Source organism: Anabrus simplex, chromosome 1 (genome assembly GCF_040414725.1).
Source record: "Anabrus simplex isolate iqAnaSimp1 chromosome 1, ASM4041472v1, whole genome shotgun sequence".
In the NCBI taxonomy this organism is placed as follows: Eukaryota; Metazoa; Arthropoda; class Insecta; order Orthoptera; family Tettigoniidae; genus Anabrus; species Anabrus simplex.
This window is the reverse complement of record NC_090265.1, coordinates 1,370,658,839-1,370,679,373: the sequence shown is the minus strand read 5'-3', so window position 1 is coordinate 1,370,679,373 and position 20,535 is coordinate 1,370,658,839. Positions and strand designations below refer to the sequence as shown.

At 41.3% G+C, this 20,535-nt stretch overlaps 1 protein-coding gene across 1 annotated transcript in view; it reads left to right on the top strand.

The window, feature by feature from the left end:
* Positions 1-20,135, top strand: part of CDase (neutral ceramidase) — a 1,004,245-nt gene extending 984,110 nt beyond the window's left edge. The window contains exon 15 of the mRNA XM_068225499.1: positions 17,477-20,135. Coding sequence (XP_068081600.1) covers positions 17,477-17,539 — 63 coding nt within the window. The 3' untranslated portion in view covers positions 17,540-20,135. The remainder of the gene's footprint in view (positions 1-17,476) is intronic.
* Positions 20,136-20,535: the final 400 nt, after the last annotated feature.

Here is a 20,535-nt window from a genome sequence, read left to right as displayed (position 1 = left end):
TAAGTGATTTTGCGTCGACAGAAACCTGACACCGTAACCAGGCAACCAGTGTACGTCATATGAATGAAAAACGTGGCCATTTTTCTGGACGGAAAGGCGTGTTTGTGGAAGATGTTGATGTCGAAGGTATTAGACCTGTAAACAAATCAGTGGCGAATAATATTAACTGGGAAATGTTAATTAAAATTGTGAAACTTATTTTTCTTCCTAATCTGCTTACCCTCCACGGTTGGACTCAGCGAGGGATCCCATCTCTACCACCTCAGTGTCCTGGAGCGTGAGACATTGGGTCGGGGGATACAACACGAGAGAATGACCAGTACCTCGCCCAGACGGCCTCACCTGCTATGCTGAACAGGGGCGTTGTGGCGGGATGGGAAGGTTGTGAGGGATAGACAACGAAGTGGGAAGGAAGCGGCCGTGGTTAGGTATCATCCCGGCATTTCCCTGGAGAAGAGGGAAACCACGGAAAACCACTTCGAAGATGGCTGAGGTAGGAATCGAACCCACCTCTATTCGTTTGACCTCCCGAGGGTGAGTGAACCGCGTTCCAGTCCTCGTACTACTTTTCAAATTTCGTGGCAGAGCCGGGAATCGAACCTGGGCCTCCGGGTGGTGGTAGCTAATCACACTAACCACTACACCACAGAGGCGGACATTGTGAACACTGCGGAAGGAAAAGAAAAGTATTTCCTGCGATTTATCGGAACTGTTTTTCTTTTTGAGGAAAGGATGCATTTATTACTGTATCTGTACCCCTGCATGCCGTAAGAGGCTACTAAGAGGGGAACAACGAAAGAATTTGTACTTGCTCTCTCGTCTTCTAATCCCCAAAAGGTCCGACTCGTTGGCTGAATGGTCAGAATACTGGCATTCGGTTCATATGGTCTCAGGTTCGATTCCCGGCCGGGTCGGGGATTTTAACCTTCATTGGTTAATTTCAATGGCCTGGGGGCTGGGTGTTTGTGCTGTCCCCAACATCCCTGCAACTCACAAAGCACACATAACACTATCCCCCACCACAATAACACGCATTTACCTACAAATGGCAGATGCCGTCCACCCTCATCGGATGGTCTGCCTTACAAGGGCTGCACTCGGCTGGAAATAGCTATACGATATCATATAGCCTATATATCCCCAAAACATATCCATGATTCTATGTTGTTCTGTGTAGGGGAGTTACATATACCTCTTATCTTTCTTTCTATATTTGATCCCAGTCCCATGTAACATCTGAAAGAACAAACAATATCAAACTTGCTTTTAAAAGTACAATGTTAAGCTATCTATTATTTATTAAATATATGTTTGACTGATACAGTTTAGTTCAAGAACAGTTACGTACCAAACGTAGTATTTATTGCCGGATGGGGTGGTTATACAAGTGATCTGATAGAAAAAGTGCAGATATTACACTGACTGAGCAAATGTCATGGGATAGCGGAGCACTGATGCTCAGGTGTGTTGTCTGCGCACCACACGCCCCCTGTGCCAGCGGCAGTTGTATAGGAGACCTTGTGAGCAGTGGCTGTGCATGTGACAGGTGTAACATGGAACGTCGTCGCGAACTGACACCGTTCGAACGGGGTATGGTGATCGGTGCCCGACGGATGGGAAGTGCGATTTAGGAAGTGGTGCAGGAATTCGGCTTCACACGATCAACCGTGTCCAGGGTGTATCGTGAATGGTTGAATGCGGGTGTCACTGTCCACAACAGACGAACGACCGGCCGTCCAGCCACCCTCGATGACCGTGACCGGCGACATATGAGACGGATTGTCAATAGTGACAGACGGGCAACCGTGCAACAAATCACGGCTCAATTCAACACAGGTCGTGCTAGACACGTCTCCCAGTGAACAATCCGTAGGAACATGGGTTCTGTGGGGTATGGGAGCCGGCGCCGCACGAGGGTGCCATTGTTAACCCAACGTCATCGGGCACAACGACGCGCATTTGTCGCCAGTCACCAGGGATGGACACTGGAACAATGGCGTAACGTGATATGGTCGGACGAATCACGATTTCAACTGCACCACGCCGATGGGAGGCACCGTTTATGGCGCAGACCACATGAAGCGATGGATCCCGCCTGCCTCGAAGGTGTGGTCCAGGGCGCTGGTGTCTCTGTTATGGTCTGGGGTGCATTTTCCTGGTATGGAATAAGCCCCCTATTTGTTCTGGAGGAGACTTTGAATGGTACGCGGTATGTTGAACTGCCCGGAGACCATATCCACCCATTTTTGGCCTTCCAGCGCCCAGACGGTTCTGCGGTGTTTCAAGATGATAACGCGCCGCCACATCGCCCACACATCGCCCGGGAATGGTTCCAGAAACACGCAGCGGAGGTTGAACGACTGCCATGGCCACCCAGCAGCCCCAATATGAACCCTATCGAGCATATGTGGGATGTTCTGGAACGCAGGCCCCGTGTCATGGATCATGCACCCACGAACAGACCAGCATTGGCGGCCGCTCTGCAAAGGATTTGGTGTCAGCTGCGTCCAGAGGACTACCAGGGACTTGTCGACTCACTTCCACGGCGTCTCACTGTAGGTCGCAGGGTCAGAGGAGGCCCCACACGCTATTAGGTGACTATCCCATGACATTTGCCACGTCAGTGTAGAACGCGAGCGTGTCTGTTAATTGACCATCAAGAGCCGTTGTCCATTATTATTATTATTATTATTATTATTATTATTATTATTATTATTGAACTCATTTTTTGCTATTGACTTTACATCGCACCGACACAGATAGGTTTTATGGCGACGGTGGGACAGGAAAGGGCTAGGACTGGGAAGGAAGCGGCCGTGGCCTTAATTAAGGTACAGCCCCAGCATTTGCCTGGTGTGAAAATGGGAAACCACGGAAAACCATCTTCAGCGCTGCCGACAGTAGGATTCGAACCCACTATCTACCGGATGCAGATAAAAAGGGGCGCATACAGCTCAAAACTAAAATAGATAACATTGAATTTCAATCTTTACAGCTTCCATAGGGCTTTCTTAGATATACTTTTGCATGCGTGAATACAAAGTCCTTGTAAACCTATATATTTATCAATATTTAGAAAATTAAAATTTTAAGGATGTTTATGGACATTGCAAATTTTGCAGATTTTTCGCACAAGAACCGTTTTCCTCATATCATCCACAATTTTGGACTGATCATAATTTTTTAATTTTGTATACTCCCGATTAATTGAGGAACAAAATTAGTTAAGTCCTGCAAAACATTTTATTTGAAGTATTACTTTTTAAACAAAACTTCTGGTCATAACGTTTTAGATAATTTTTCAAGAAATATTTAAAAATATCTGCCCATGATATTACTAGCAAATTAATTAACTTTTTAGAACAATAGAAAGTGATGCCAAGAAGACATTCATATTCATATCTTGAAAACTGTTCATGCTACAAGGAAAACCGTTTTGAAAAATTCAAATTGTGGCAAATGAGCATTAAACTTACAACTGAAGTGAATGAACTCTAGAACATCCCTGATGCATGCATAATTTCCTCTTGTGAGTTTCTCTGGGATGCTTCTTCCATCCTTAGTTTTTTCATTACTTTCCTTGCCTCCTTTATGGATTGTTAAGCTCTTTTAAGGCTGTAAGTGACTCGTTGAGTCAGTACTCTCCAGGAACAAGTTGTAGTTCTTCACAAACTTTCAATCTGCTCTGCATACCATCATTCAAGGTCATAAAAGCATCATTTACTACTATACCTATCCCTTTATTCCCTGCAAAGCCGTTTATTGGGTAAATACTCCAAATGTTGGCGTTGAAGGATTCATTAGTATTCTCGGTGTGGCCTCCTATACACACCTCTAGAGGAGTTCTGATTTAACTAAATCTTTAAGCACAGTTTTGACAATCTCCATTATAGAAAAGGGTATGCAATTTTTGTCTTTGTAAGCCTTAACTTGACCCTCCACTATGAAATTTTGGTAAGAGCACCAAGAATTAGGTACCTTCGGGCGGAAATTTTGTTATGGCTTGCCATCTGAGAATACTTTGTGATACCATACAGCCCAAATAGCCTTTCTCATCTCTTTACAGAATTGCACATTTCCCTGATAGCATTCCCATAGTAAACAGTCAAGGTAGTCTAGCATCCGTTGGAGGATTCCTTTCTGAAAGGGGCTTCCCATCAAAAATGTTCCCCTTCCAATCCTGCTTTAATTTTTTGAGGCGTATGCCTGTTCTCTTCTGTACATGACCAACACATTCTCGTTTCGTGCTTACCACATCAGGTCCATATGGTTGATGGTCAGATACAGACTTTAACATTTTTGTGTCGCCATCACTATTGTAGTTTACATAACGCAGATTATGTTTATCCACAGAGCGATCCCAGCAGTGCACGTATGGTTACTACCACAGTCTTTCTCATGTCCCCCCTCCACTATTCGTATAGGAAGATTTCCTCTTTCCCATGCTTCACTTGAGAACACAATTCGCTAGACAATAGATTTAGGTTATATGAACAGAAGTCACATTTTCATACAGGTAAACAGCTGATCTTTCATACGCGTGGGTACATACAATAAAAAAAGGAAGCAGATGACACTACCGGTGCCATGGAAGTGTGAGAAACTGAGCAAGTAATATGAAAATCAGTTATATGAATATGCCTGTAGTAAAAACTCGGAAACAAGGCATGAGTGCGTTCCGAGCTATGTGACAGCAGAATGGGGCGTGTTGTCTGCAGGGATTTAAATTATATTTTAGGCCATAACTTAATAACTATTGCACATATTGACGTAATTCTTTCATGCAACTACACAGAAGAGTTTAATGTACTAAAATCACATAACAAAAAATAAGAGCCAATTTGTTTCACCACTTACGCTGTATGTGCCCCCGTAGTAGGTGATAGATCTGAAGTACCTGCAGACCAAGTAATAGGTGACACATATATTGTATTGGGCTGAGAACATTGCAAATATAACATATTAGAATAATGTGTAAAATGGCTATTTCTCGAGACATGACTGAATAACTTGGTTCCAATTCCGAAACGAACACAGAAAGCCACTCAAGCCGGAGATAGGGCACATAAGTTATTGTTCCATTCTGTTCATCTTATATGTATGGCAATGCAATGAAAACCACGTCTTCCGTTTCACATTGTGTAAAATTCACGCAAGAGTCATGTTATTAAAATTGAACCTCGGTGTTTGGATAGTTACGAACAATTTTGTTAATGTATATACACCATCAATCGGTACTTAACAGCAGTGGTGGTGTGCTAATGTTGGGGTCTGTAGCTGATCCCTCCTGATGTTAGAACATCCACCAGTCACGAAATAATTGAATTAATTAGGGATATTTCTTATGTAAAATATATCACTGGTTGCTGAATAGGATAATAATTATATTTCTATTCATAGTTAGCATTTGTCCGTTTTCGTTGTTCCATCACAGTGGTTGATTTGGAACCTTCTCATTATGTCCTTTAGTAATCATTGTCTTTATGTATTTCTCCTCACTTTTTCGTACTAGTTCTCCGTAGATGGTAGCTGCATCACTCCAGACAGCCTGTGAGACTCCAAGCTCGCAGCCCTTAAAGTAGCTCCATGGTATGCTGGCTGGGTGGAGTGACGGGTTGAGTGAAATTGGTTTTTGGGCTGCAGAGAGTTGTGCGCGAGAAAGGGAATGTGGGCAGAGCAAATGGACGTGATGCTAACAGCACAAATATAGTCGTGATAAATTCAGCTAATTCCTTGTTTAATTTCTGGGTGGTAATAATGTATATTCTAGAATGCCAATTGTACGAGTAGGCCTTTATCCCTATAAAATAAATACAGTTAATAATATATTGCCGGCCCCGTGGTGTAGGGTTAGCGTACCTGTCTCTTACCCGGAGTTCCCGGGTCCGATTTCCGGCCAGGTCAGGGATTTTTAACTGAATCTGAGGGATGGTTCGAGGTCCACTCAGCTATCGTGATTACAATTGAAGAGCTATCCGACAGCGAGATGGCGGCCCCAGTCTGGAAAGCCAAGAATAACGGCCGGGAGGATTCGTTGTGCTGACCACACGTCACCTCGTAATCTTCAGGCCTTCGGGCTGAGCAGCTGTCAGTTGGTAGTCCATGGCCTTTCGGGGCTGTTGCGCCATGGGGTTTGGTTTTTTGGTTAACACTATATTAAATGGTAAATAGTTCAATATTCAACCTAAATTTGTTGTTTGGTACGATGTAGAACAAGAGTATTAGTAGTAGTGGCTCATGTCCATAAGTTAAGAGATCTTCGAGATCTACGAGATATTAAGAAGCTTGGTCGCCCCTCAATCACAATAAAATACTAAAATTCCGTAGCGAAGAAGGTGTTTCAGCTCTGGCTAGAGGTAAACACCGCCTCTATGTCAGATTGTTTTTCTCCCCAGTCAGTGCAAAAAAACAGAGGTTTACCGATTTCTCGGGTAGCCCGGGGAAACAGATGGGTAAGAGGGCATAGTTTTCGCCCTGGGACTCAACATTTACTCTCCCCCAACAACACAAAAATCGAAAGAAAAAGAAAAAAAGAAATCCACGAGAAAGCATTGTGTCACAGCGATGGTGTTGCGGGATTGCAGGCTAAACTGTCGCTGAACAACACGAAAACATGTGATAAATCTGGAAATTCAGTACGAAACTGATTAGTGTGCCTGAATCGGTCAGTGTGGGCAGAGGTTTTGAGTACAGCGGTGTTGACTGCGTGTTGTGTGCCTTCAGACACAGTATTCTAGTCGTAGAGAAGCTGGATGGCACAGAGACCACATTTCGATGACATAGCGTGTGCTCGGATCATCGGCAGGTTAGAGGCCGGCCACAGTAAGCGCCAGATGGGCCAGGAGATAAATGTCGCCCATTATGTCATTCCACGGCTGTGGAGAGGATTCCAACAGGGTGGAAACATTCGAGGGCAGTACGGGCAAGGTCGACGACGTGCTACAGTCCAGACTCAGGATCATTATCTTGTCTTAAATGCCCGAAGACATCCCACCAGCACAGCCAGAGACCTCACAACAGCCTATGGGTCATGTATCTTCAAGAGGTTACTTTGTATGCTTGGCGACCTCTCATGTGCATTCCCCACACACAAAATCACTGCGTGGCTCGTCGAATGTGGTGTCTTGCTCATCGTGATTGACCCAGGAACAGTGTGTAGTGTCATGTTCACGGATAAGCCGCGGTTTAGCCTCGATAGTGATTCTCACCGTCTGTACATCTGACACGCACCTGGGCCACGTTGCAACCCTGCCAATATGACGGCAAAATTGTTCGCATCATCATCATGTTTAGAGCACACACTCCACCACCGGTGTTCCTAGGGGTACTATGACGGGTGCTCTCTATAGGAATGATATCCCGTATCTCTATGCGCGCTTATTCGTGGTACATATGGACATGGATTCCATCTGATCGACAATAATTGACGAGTACCTGTAACATGACTACGTTACAGGTTTAGACAGGCCAGTTCGCTCTTCGGACTTAAATCCGATTGAACATGCATGGGGCGCTCTAGGCCGAAGAATTGCAGCCCTAACCCGTCACCACACTTCCATCAAAGGGCACTTGTCCAGCAATGGAACCGCAAGCCATGTTGGACGGCATGACCCAGAGTATGGGGAGCCCTTGTGCATTCTGTATTACCATGTGTGTTCATCACACCCTGTATCGGCGTTCTGTATGCCACCGGTGGAGGGACACCACACGCGGTCGGTGCCACAACTCTCCATGTCTGGTTTTCCTGTATACCTGAGATATTGTGTCACAAGTCAAATTCTTGACAGCGCTCACATTACCGCCGTACCCCGTCTCTTCCCGTGGATCTCGAAGATCCCTTAAGTTATGGACATGAGTATAGATTAGGAAAGGAGTGTTTGGGACCTCCATGGCCTAATTTAAACATTGCGTAAGAACAAGAATGAGTAGGCTACACATGAAAATTTAGTCCTTCCCTTTATAAGTACACTGGCTGGTTGTGTGTGTGTTTGATATTAGAAAGGCAGTACTTTATTATACTTGTTCCTTGATGAATGTTAATTATCCTGGGTGGACTTTGGACAACGTTTCAGAAAACACACCTGGGTGAAAAGTTACAAACATAGTGACTGAGTGAGAAGCATATAGTAGTAATGAATTGGCGATGCTTGCGAAAGTAGACATGGTGTCGATTCGACTCCGCATACGGACGCAAAACGCAATATTTGAGCGAATAAATGGTTAAATAATGCTACATTATTAGTAAACCTATTTAATATTTGTGGGAAATGTTAGTTTATGCTTTGGGGCACGAAGAGACAGTGGCATTGGGAACTCCCGGAATGTTTCGTGTTTTAATTTAGTCTAATGTAGCTATAGTTAAACAATGTCCATTAATTTTTTCGTGCTATTTAATTGATAATTCTTATTTGGAATGCCCGAGAGGATTCGTCGTGCCAACCACACGATGCCTCGTAATCTGTAGGCCTTTGGGCTGAGCAACGGTCGTTTGGAAGGCAATATACTTTCAGGGCTGTTGCACCATTCTTTGGATACAACTGATAGACGGGTTAGAGTTTAATAGCGTTTACATCCATTCAATTAAATAACTCACTAGCCGCCACTGGTTAAGGAGTGGAATGATGAAAACTTATCACCATCATCGTCAAATTTAAGCTGTATTGTGCTTAGTGATGAGTTCTAATCTAAACATAAACTCACGCGATGTGGATATACTGTATACGAGAGGCAGGTGTTCATTTGTTCTACACTCCCTAACGTAGAATGGGAACACACTTCTGGCATGGTACATTTAATCCTCGTAGGGCTTTGGCCCTATCCTAACGACAAATCTTTATAAGTACTCTTCCCGTGGTTTCCCATTTTCACACCAGGCAAATGATGGGGCTGCATCTTAATTAAGGCCACGGCCGCTTCCTTCCAATTCCCAGCCTTTTCATATACTATCGTCGCCATAACACATATGTGTGTCGGTGCCACGTAAATCCACTAGCAAGAAAAGCTTACCTCAGCCTGATAAATAAATAATGATAACCAAATTATCCGGAGATTTGGCTATATGAATTCGCCGAGAACGAATCCCTCGAATTTAATTTTGATAGGGCACGCATATTGTGTTCTCTCTCAGGGAGTGTACATGAGGATGTGTTTACTACATCTGACTCGGGCCTTATCTGACCTTGTGCATTGTCAATAGCAAGTGAACAACAGTACTACTTAGCATGTATTAATCCCTTGAAAACGACTAAAATAACACTCCTGAAGCAACTCCTCCAGAGTAAGTTCAAACAAACTGTTCATATCTTACCATAATTGTACCTATGTATTATCATGTCGTAAAGATAAGTGCAAATGAATATATCAGCCGTACCTAAATTCTGCAAAAACACTGGGAAGTCTTACCCCCCATCTTTAAATTTTTACAACAAAATTACATGGAAAACTATGGCTTCTTTTCCTTACCTACTCAAGATGATGACGATTTTATACAATTTGTAGTTATCGACAGAAAAGTACGAACAAGTTCAGAAAGCGACACACTTCGATGATTTTTTGTAACTATTCACAAGTCTCACAGATCGTGCCTTCGACGCATGGTATTCTGATGCAGTTATTATCTGCAATACCGTACCTTACTATCACACACTGATCTTAACAATATTTTAAAGATACTGGTAATTTTTTTTTTCTGAACATAAGTCTTCTTCCTCACCGAACTCATACAGGCCGTAAAATAAGACCGTAGAGTTTTGTAAAGTATTCGTAAGAAAAATTCCACCGAACGAGTCAAAGCTCACCGTTTAAGCGAAGTTATAAGCAACAAGTATAGAAGGTCAAGGACTTAAATCAATATAGACCTACCGCATCATTGGCAACAGATAACGATACGTGATGAGTATTACTGTCATTCAATTGCTTTAGACAACAGAAAAAAGATAGTATGCAACTTTACGCTTTAAACGCACCTTTATTTATAGGCAGTCAACTTCCCGAGGCTTGTCAACACTGGTGATTTATCGAACATAATGACGACGGAAAACCACAAGTAATTTCTAAATTTTTCAGTAACCTTTAGATTTCTTGGGTGAGTTACTGTCCTTTTCAGTGAGACGCTGGAAACTGTTAAACACGTTTATTCATTCAACTTCCCGACGATTTTGATTCATTGAGCTAGTTAACTCAGAATTTCCAAGTACTCTACATACATATGAGCAAACAGTATCATCATAACCACTGTTATGATTATTAATTAAATTTTGGTCCCATTTGAAAGGTATAAGTGATTCACCTGGTGAGCGTCATAGAGAAAGGCAGTTGGCGTGGAACCAGTAACGATTACGTACTGAAATGGCACCGTTTTCCGACCCCAAAATCAATACACATGACCTATTCCTTCCTAGTACCGCAGTTCCTAATTTTAGTGGGCTGGATCGAATCGTAGTTTTATGTATGTTTTGCTTGGTTTAGTGTTTTACGGATTTCACGGTATTATAGGCTAACACCTCATATAAATTATAAGAAAATGAAACTCTCTTCGAAATGTTTCACAAATTGTATATCTTCCCTATATTTAATAACAATTCAAGATTGAACATTTCTGTTGTTCGACAGTGACATTGGTTTTACTTTGTATTCTCTGCCATTACTATTGTATGCACCAAACTACGTTATGTCCCATATCAGGCATGGACGATGCTGTTAAACAACAGATTCGTCCGTGCATGTTAAAAAATGACTGAAAACCCCCTTTACGTGTAGTCCCGTCTGACCTATGACTCTGGGGCAGAGAATGTTTCCATACAGTCCACCATGTACCTGTTTAATGCTTCATTCATGTAATCTCAGCGAATACATCAGCTTCACAAATAGAATTGGTAATTACGCTGTACACATTTGTCTACTAAAAATAATACTTCATCACATGGGTGATATGCTCGTAGAGTGTACACTTCATGTTTATCCGGGGACTTCGTGTAAACAGCAGTTTAATGCCCGTTATATCACTGTACACTTGAGGGAAGGTATTACTGCAGGAATAGCCATGAGGTAAGGGTTTAGCGCTCTTGCTGCGCTGACAGTCACTGGTAGTGGGAGCTTGTACCTAAATAGCGTAACGCGGCCGCACTCGTTAGAAGTAACTACCTCGAATAAACAGTGTTTACTAACCAGTATTGAGTCTTTAACAAGCTTTTTAGCAGTACGAGAGTTATAAAGTGGGAAAGTCACGCAAACATACTTGCTACCAGTAACAGCCTCAGTATCCAGTAATTTGGTAACTAAATGTTGATTTAAGGCGTATTTTTAGTAGAGTTTTGAAGAGAGTAAAGCCGAGCTCTCCGTGGTTATATTATTCAGTACCAAGTGTGGTATTTTTGCGGTGAAGTATTCATCCAAGTCATTTAATCTTGTAATTTAAAGCGCTAAATATTTGATGTAATTTATTATTCGTTCCTCTTTATATTCCTATTAAGCAGTTGCCATGGCTTATCTATAAAAGTATTTAATCATATCGTCGTTGCCGGGACGAAACCTCCTATGTGAAATATTTTAGCTTAGAACTTTGGCCGGTAAGGTTCTGTAGTCTAAGGTGCAATATTGTCTGAATATGGTTAAGGCATTCTCGCTCTTCATAATCTATGCGCTGCGGGTCAGTATATCTCCAAAATTATTATCACATAGGAGGTTTTGTCCCGGCAACGACGATATACAGTGTGTAGAGAAACCTTCCGACTCCTTGGCTGAATGGTCAGCGTTGAGGCCTTGGGTCATAGGGTCCCGGCTTCAATTCCGGGCTCAGTCGGGGACTTTTTCGTATGCGATTAATTCTTCTGGCTCGGGGACTGGATGTTTTTGTTTGCCCCAACACTCTCCTCTTCATATTCAAACAGCACGCCACACACAGAGAAACACGCAGCTCTGAAGATGGTTTTCCGTGGTTTCCCATTTTCATACCGGGCAAATGCTCGGTCTGTACCTCAATTAAGGCCACGGCCGCTTCCTTCCCACTCCTAACCCTTTCCTGTCCCATAGTCGCCATAAGACCAATCTGTGTCGGTGCGACGTAAAGCAACTAGCTAGCGAAACACGCAATAGTGAAAACATTGGCGTCTGGCCATGAAACAGAGCCAAATCCACACGTGCGGCACAGTTCGCACCCACGACTCCACAAGGTGTGAGAAAATCGATTGAGTAAAAAAGAAGAAGAATAAGAAGATTATGGAAAGTAACGAATGCACCAAATGAACCCAAGTAGGTATTGGGGAGAGACTCGCAGTTTCGAAAGTTTCTAGGTCTGTAGCTTGCATCGTTCTCGAGGGAAATGTAAGAAATTCAACGCACTGGCGGCAGCTACTGATGAGGCAACCGGGGTACATGTTCAAGTACTTAAACCGGTTGCGGCTTGCTCTTGTCTCTTCACGCTCGAGCGTCCGTTGTCAACAAAAATAGCATTATGCGTATTCTAGGAACGACTAACACTAATGCATTATCAGTGTTTTGTGACAGTGCAGAGCGTAACTTGGCGTTTTAATCCTAACAAACGTAACCGACGTTCGGTAATTTTTCAGCCATATGCCATTAAGCGTTACTTTGGCTTTTCAAATGATGATTATTCCTGCCTCCTATTTTCTAATTTCAAGCCGGCTGGTAATGGGATTCAAACCACTCACCACCCGATTGCAGCAATTTCACCGGAATATCGAGCCGTCGATAACTGCGCCATGCTGCTTTGGTAGCCCAGCACGTTCATAACTAATACCACAAGAGAGAACACAACTCTCCGGCTGTATAGCTGAATGGCTGGCGTACTAATCTTCCGTTCCTGGGGCGCCATGTTCGATTTTGGTCCAGGTCAGGGATTATTGCATTAACAAGTACATCCCTATGGCTGGGGAACTGGTTGTTTCGGTCGTCTTAAATATTTGTACGCTGCACACAACAATACACGACTCTCACCTCCACCACATTAAGACGTAGTATTTCTCCTGTAATTTGTTAGTTGGCTTCAAGAAAGTGCATGCGACCGTAAAACTCGGCCAAATCTCCTAAAACCTATGACCCCGCAGGGAAAATGGGATAAAATGGGGTGTAATAGAAACATCACAGTGACATTGCTGCTTGTGTCTCACCAAGCCAGTCTGGGTTTAAACCACGCGGGATGAATTCAATGCAAGTGGGAATTACGAAAAGAAATGTCACGTCCTATGGGTTGGTTTTCACATAAAAATGCAGATTACGAGGCTTATGATCGCAAAGGAAGAGTTGTCGTAAAACTCTAAGCGTACTCTTCATTTTTATAGAAAAACTTAATACATCGGCAATGCGTTTGTGTACCTTTCAGAGAGTGACACACCCACACCCATACACACACACACACACACACACACACACACACACACACGCGCGACCAGACTGGTTTCGGGAAATGGTGCACATTTTTGCAGCAGGTGTTCGAAGTATCCACCACTGGCAGTAACACATGCTCGCCCCTCCGGAGAAAATTTTCTTGAACACTCCTCAGTACATCGTGATTTTCACTGATGTCCTGAGGATCTTCCAAGACATGTTCCTTGAGCTCTTGCAGGGTTTCTACTTCTCTGCGATACACCTTACGTTTTGTGTACCCCCGAATAGAAAGAATTTAATTGGTTTAGATTGGGGCTTCTAGCCGGCCAGTCCAAAGGCCCCAAACGCCCAATGCATCCCTGCGTATAGATGGCTTCTAAGTGGCGGTGTACGGCGTTGGTTATATGCCGGTTGCTCCATTGTGTTGGAACCGCATGTGCCGTCGCCTATGGAGTGGAACATCTTCTTATAGTAGTGGTCGAGTGCCATCCAGAGACTTCAGATAGGATATGGCAGTCAGTTCATAAGGTAATACCAACATTCTTGTCGAAACATTCTTGGAAAACCGAACCTGGTGGAGGGAAAGTCCCATAACATGGGGATTGTTCTCCGACCATAAATATATGTTGTGGAAACTGAAAATGCTTCTCCTCGTAAACGAGGCTTCGTCTGCGAACGAAATGTGGTAAAAGATGACTTCGAGTTAACGATGCACTCATTTACATAATTTCTCTCCGACAGGTGCTGAACACGGCCGCGATTTGGCGAGTTATCCTGCCAATTCTTTTGAAGAAAGTTCTTCTAATATGAGGTCCTCTGCACAATGATCACGTTCATGCCCACGAGCTTCACGCTTAGGCATGATATTTCCAGTAGCAGATATTCTCTGCACAGCTGCTACAAGAAAATCTCTCATTGGAAGAGACGAGAATGAAGTGAAGCTATTGAACTTAAGAGGTCAGACTACGGATTATGTTAGTCAACCTATCACTAGAAGAGACGATAATGACGTGAAGCAATTAACCTAGAGAGGTCGGAATATGGACTAGGATAGACAACTTCTCGTGGACTATGGTCTAGGACAGACAAACTTTCATGGGAAGACCCGAGAATGGAGTGAAGCTATTGACCTAGAGTGGTCATACTATAGCCCCCTTTTCCCCGAACTATCCCAGCCGGTGCACGAGAGATCCCAAGGGGATCGTTCACAGGCTGACCTTCTATTAGAGGCATTTAAAATGGATAGGATTGACGATCACACAAAAGAACAAATTCAAAGCGCAAGTTTTACATTTTATACATACGCCATCTTTAAAATGTAATTACAAAACATTCGTGCTGACCCCAAAATTTAACATTTCACGTAGACAATATTGGGTCTGACTGTACAATTGATCTGGAATTGTTCTTCAGTTCCGCAGGAAATAGATAATTCACTGGGAAAATAAGAAAATCAAAATTAGGCCTCCACTGGCTCCAAAAATCAAAATAATTGAGGAAACGTTGTCCTGACGTAATTATTTCCTAACAAAAAATTCACTCTATCTACTTCTTCACTTGTACTAACTCAGGATTTCAGTCAACTACGTGGTGAATAACTTGTTTAAATTCTTGTTGTAAATGATTATTTGCATTACTGCTCAAATCTAGGGTAATTATTATTGTTAGCTTCACTCATTAATTAACATACTTCTGGCAAGTTATGTCCTGACTCCAATAATTAAGAAATTATTTAACATTGGTAATTAGCCAATTGCCTAATTGAAGATTAATTACGCCATGATTTGACTTTAAGATCACTGATAATTTTAGGATGATATCCCTATTCGTGGATTATTCACTACTACAATTCACACCTTATTCTTGACTGCGCACATTCTCGTCTAATAACTTTATTTTAACTTGAGATGATTTACTTAAATTGAAACATCTCTACTCGTTAAATTGGATAATACTACTTTAAATATCCAGATAATCATATTTTACATGGTTAAATAATTGCCTTTATATTCGTAATTGAAACAAAATGATCTTTGATTCATTGGCTTCAAACCCTTTCACCAGAGTGACTTAACGGTGATAAATGCTGAGGCTGTATCTTACTTAAGGCCACGGTCACTTCTTTCCCACTCCTATCCCACTGTCACCTTAAGACCTACGCGTATCTGTGTCGGTCCGACGTAAAAGCAAATTGTAAGAAAAACATTCTGAATTGCAGCATCTACTAGTGCCATTCCCAGACAGTGCTAGGTTTGTCACAATGGCAAAAAATCAGCACTTAATGCTGTGATGAATGTTTGAAGACTGATGATTTGAGAATATGACATCATTCACAGCATTGTTACTGGCGAGTGGTTTGTTCTCCACCTCTCCTTCAATGAGCGATCCAGTTTTACTTGTTACGTATGTACTTCTTGAACGTAAGAATTTCATATGTGCCTGGTGCTCTTTTGTGTGTTTCTTGTATATCTGCTATTTATTTCAATTGGATATGGATCATGATCAAATGTTGTTCAAACAATGGTTAATAAATCAAAATATAACTGTGACAGTCCAGTCTAGAAACGGTATGGCCTGAGAGCTGACCCTTGGTTAGCAGGCCCACATTAACTGTAGTTCCACATGGGTTTCTCACATTCATCTGGCTTCTTTGGTACTTATATTGAATCAGTTTGATATGCTGATAAAAGACTCATTTCCTTTTCAATGCCCTCCTGAGGAGATCACGTGGCAGTCGATCGTAGGCCTTCTCAGGATCTATGAGGACCATATGAAGATCTTTCCTATACAATCAGTATTTTTTCTTCAACGTTTCGAAAGCGAACATGGCGTCAGTTGTGGTTCTAGCAGACATAAACTCTACTTGATTTTCCGTTATTTGAGTCTCTTCCCTTAGTCTGCCCTCAGTTCCAAGGCATGGCTCATAAGCTTGATTCCCTGTAATTTTCACAATATTTATTTTTATTTTTCGGTTCCGTTTTGCCTACTATAGACCACGGGGCTCGTGTTAAATCCTAGATAGGGTCTTCTGCTTTGTCTTGGCCCAGTACGCTTTCATTTTTTCGACGTGTGCCTGCTTTCTCCCATCCGTCCACTTAGGTCTGGTGGTCTCTGTACTCTTTTTGCTTGTGAGGGACAAAGGGAAGAACGTCTCCCTGTGGGATGGCCTCTCGGTACTGAGGTCTCTAATGGGATTTGTAGTTCCTCCTAGATATGATTTTACTGAGGTGATCCACTTGGTCTTGGAAGCCTTTCCCCTACTTGTCACTGTGAGGATACTTTTGGTGAGTCTGCAAGGTTCCAGGCGGGCCATGTGACCGTAGAAGGTCAGTCTCCGTTTCCTCATACACGTGACTATGTCTTCCTGATGTTCATAGAGCTCGTGTTGTGCCTGATCCTGTAGGTGTCATCCTACTCTCTTATGCGTCTTAGTATCCTCCTCACTATATTCCTCTCTTTAAGTTATAGTTCCCTGAGTGAGCACTTTCGACTCATCAAGAGGCGCTCGGTGGCGTGAAGTACAGGCAGTCTTATTACTGAGTTTTAGTGCTTCAGCTTTATATTCTTGGAAAGGTAATGGGAGGGTAGATGCTTTTACAGAAATGATAGTCCCTCTCTAACTTGGTGCACTTGGTGTCCATTGCCAAAGTTTCGCTCTTGCTTGCTGCGAACCACTCTCCTTAGTACTTGACTACAGGAACTTTACTTATGGTTTAGTTTCCTGGTGGGAGTGTAGAAATAACCTCTTTTGTATTAGTTATAAACTCCGTCTTCTGTAAGTTGACCCTCTCTTTATAATAATAATAATAATAATAATAATAATAATAATAATAATAATAATAATAATAATAATAATAATAATAATAATAATAAATAATTTATTATTATTAATAATTTATTAATTTATTATTTATTTATTTATTTATTATTTATTTATTTATTTATTTATTTATTATTTATTTATTTAATTGATTTATTTATTAATTAATTTATTAATTAATAATTTATTATTATTATTATTATTACCATCGATTGTCTTATTCGGTCCATTTGCCTTCATGAAAATAATCCTGTTTAATTATATTGTAGATTATGTCTAATATATTAACAAATGTTGATATTTATGTTGTAGGTGAAAGGTGTACCTTCAAGGTATAGGTATGGCTCTGGACGCCGTATACGGGCGTTGTACTGATTGGCTACCTTCCAGTGTACCTGAATGACAACTGATCCTTGCATTGCACCGTGTGTGAGAATACCAATTCTCTCATCTGACACTTCAGTTCATTCTAATTGATAAGACACGTACTAAAATGAGTGATAATATTGCACCTGTGAGTTGTGTGTTGGACAAGTGTTGTTTTGGGTAATGCACGTTTGTTCCCACTCAGGTTTTTAAATATTCTGATTATCTTCCTGAGGTATGAATATTGAGGCAACATATATACTAATTTATAATTTCAATCATTATATGGGAAGGTTCAGTGCTTTGCTAAACTGAAAATAAATCTCGTTTACATATACCATTTTAATATTTACCGTTTAAATGCCAGCCGATCTTCAATATTTTCCTAGTTCGTTATGACACAGCTACATTATTATCTGACTTGTTACACTAGAGTAATGTTAAAGACACCAGAGGGGCCGGTGACCTAGATATTAGGCCCCTTTACACACAACAAGCATAATATATGATCAGATCATATTAGGCACGTTAAATGGTTATTATAAGGAATTAAAAAATAAGTTAGAAGGTCTGCTATTCAGTGTCGTGTTGTTAAGAGTGCGTATGTAAGATAAAAAGGTGTCTAACACAAACATAATATTAAGACACCTACACCATCAAACAAGAAACATTTACTTCACTTCGTGTGTCTTATCAATCTTTCTTTCGTTGTGTAATAATAATCATAACCCACCAGATGAAAGTTTCTTCGCAATTTCAATATTATCTTCTGATGATAATTTCGTTCAAACGGACACTTTTTTTGCAGGCTTGACGACTTTTTGCTTTTAATCTCGCAAATTCCGCCTTTTGTGTAATGCTGTACCTTCATTACACTCATATTGCTCAAGTGGCTGAATGACTGCATTTTAAACGGAGGTCCTAAGTTCTATTCTGACCAGTCAAGGGAACTACATTGACTCAGCTTGAAGACAGCGACTGTGTAGCTATCTGGCGTGTGAGAGAACTTGGTCAAGGAAACCATGTCGTATGCTGACCATTTGACACTACAATATCTGCAGGCCAAGTTTTTGTTCCACCACAGGTTTGTTTTTGTTGTATTTTGGTGCGTGATGTGTAGGTATTGTTTATGTCTCAGTACGAAAATATTACTAAAACAGCCTCGGTAGTTTGAACTGCTTTTGTTCGTAAATTTATCGGAGAATGAGTGAATTCCAGTAACTGACTGCCAATAAGACAGCTGTAATTTTTTAATTTGAAAACTCGAAATTGTCTGAATAATAACCTTGATGGGTTAATTTCTTTTCGGAAGATTTTACAGATTTGTTTGTCATTTTATTGTTTATTTATAGCTTTTACAACACTTCATAAAACATTGTTTTCTAAGTCCGTCACGAGTTCCCTTATAATAAAGTGAGAAAACACGTTGTTTACTTTGTGCATTACACTACTAGCTTTTGGCTTCTAAGTTTAATATCATCATATATTAAATGACAAAAATGAAGGTACAATATTTTATGTTTTTTGCTAAATACGAAGCCTACATTACACTGCATCGAAATCCCAAAATTGAGAATTTGCCACATTTAATGAACCTCATTTTCTATATTGTGAATAAAATATGTGTACAGCAATATACTTAAATTTGCTGAGGTAATAACAATATGTTGTTTGATGACGGACGCACGGGGAGGCAATAAAAACAGTTCATCGCACACTACATACCAGAGCTCCCTTAGGAAAACTGCCGTAATACTGCACTATCCGCACTGTGTGAACAACTGTATTAGTATACGTTATACAACAGGTTTAGTTACTTCAAAATAACTAACAAAGCAAAGCAAAGTCGTCTTCGTACAGGCCATGAAGGCCCTTGGAGTGGTGGAAGGTAAAGGCTTCCACTATCCTTAACCTCGGCACTTGATGGGGTAGAGTGATTAGCTTTACGCCCGGACGCGTTTGCCCCCATGAATTAACCTAGTGCTCATTTTTGGTGTAGGCTGAGTGTACCTCAGGGCCATGTGCACCTCCAGAAGTGGAAATCTCGTTTCTTAAATTTTACGACTTTCTGACGGGGATTCGAACCCACGTCCTTCCCTCGCGAACCGAGCACGCCTTTACCGCCTTGGCCAGGCAGCCCCTTTCAAAACAACTAGTGGCCATAATTCTAGAAGATTTTAAGAAATATAGTAATTTTCACACCTCACGCACTCAATTTATTACCTCCGATATGAAACTGAACAGAAAACATTAAAAGTATGAAATAATTATTAACGAGAATAAATTAACTTATTTTTAAAACCTAGACATTGTAAAAGTATAGGCGCTTACAGAAAGATTGAATGTAACTAGTTTCTGGTAGGTACATTTTTCTCAGATACAGTAGTTCAACCTATAATGTTTGTTGTGGTGCGCACAGGGTCTGTATTTTGATAATTAAAATTCAGGCTTACAAAATACTAAAATTGAGGAATAAAAATAATACCTTGCTTTTTGAGTTACTAAAAACGTGAAGTTCAATATGTTTATTTGTTAAGGGTTTTGCATTCACTTTGTAGGAAGTTAACACCAGTATTTTGTCGGATGAACGTCCCTTTTAACCTAAGCAAAAGCCCACGAGATGTTGCTGATCTTCCTTGTTGATCACCTGGAATTAGTTATTGATAATAGCGTCTATCAACTGAATTTTGTTGCTAGGATTTGTTTCGACAACGACATTTTCAAATTTTGTCGTAAGATTTTCAGATTAAGGACATCAACAATGAGGCAAGTGTTCATTTCATAACAGAATCAATAGTGATATATCTATCAGTGGGTGGACAAATACACCAGTCTACATAATGTTCTAATCTTATTGTAACTATTCGTAAATACCGCAGAGATGCAGACAGATTATCATTATTCATCATCATCATCATCATCATCATCATCTGTTTACCCTCCAGGGTCTGCTTTTCCCTCGGACACAGCGAGGGATCCCACCTCTACCGCATCAAGGGCAGTGT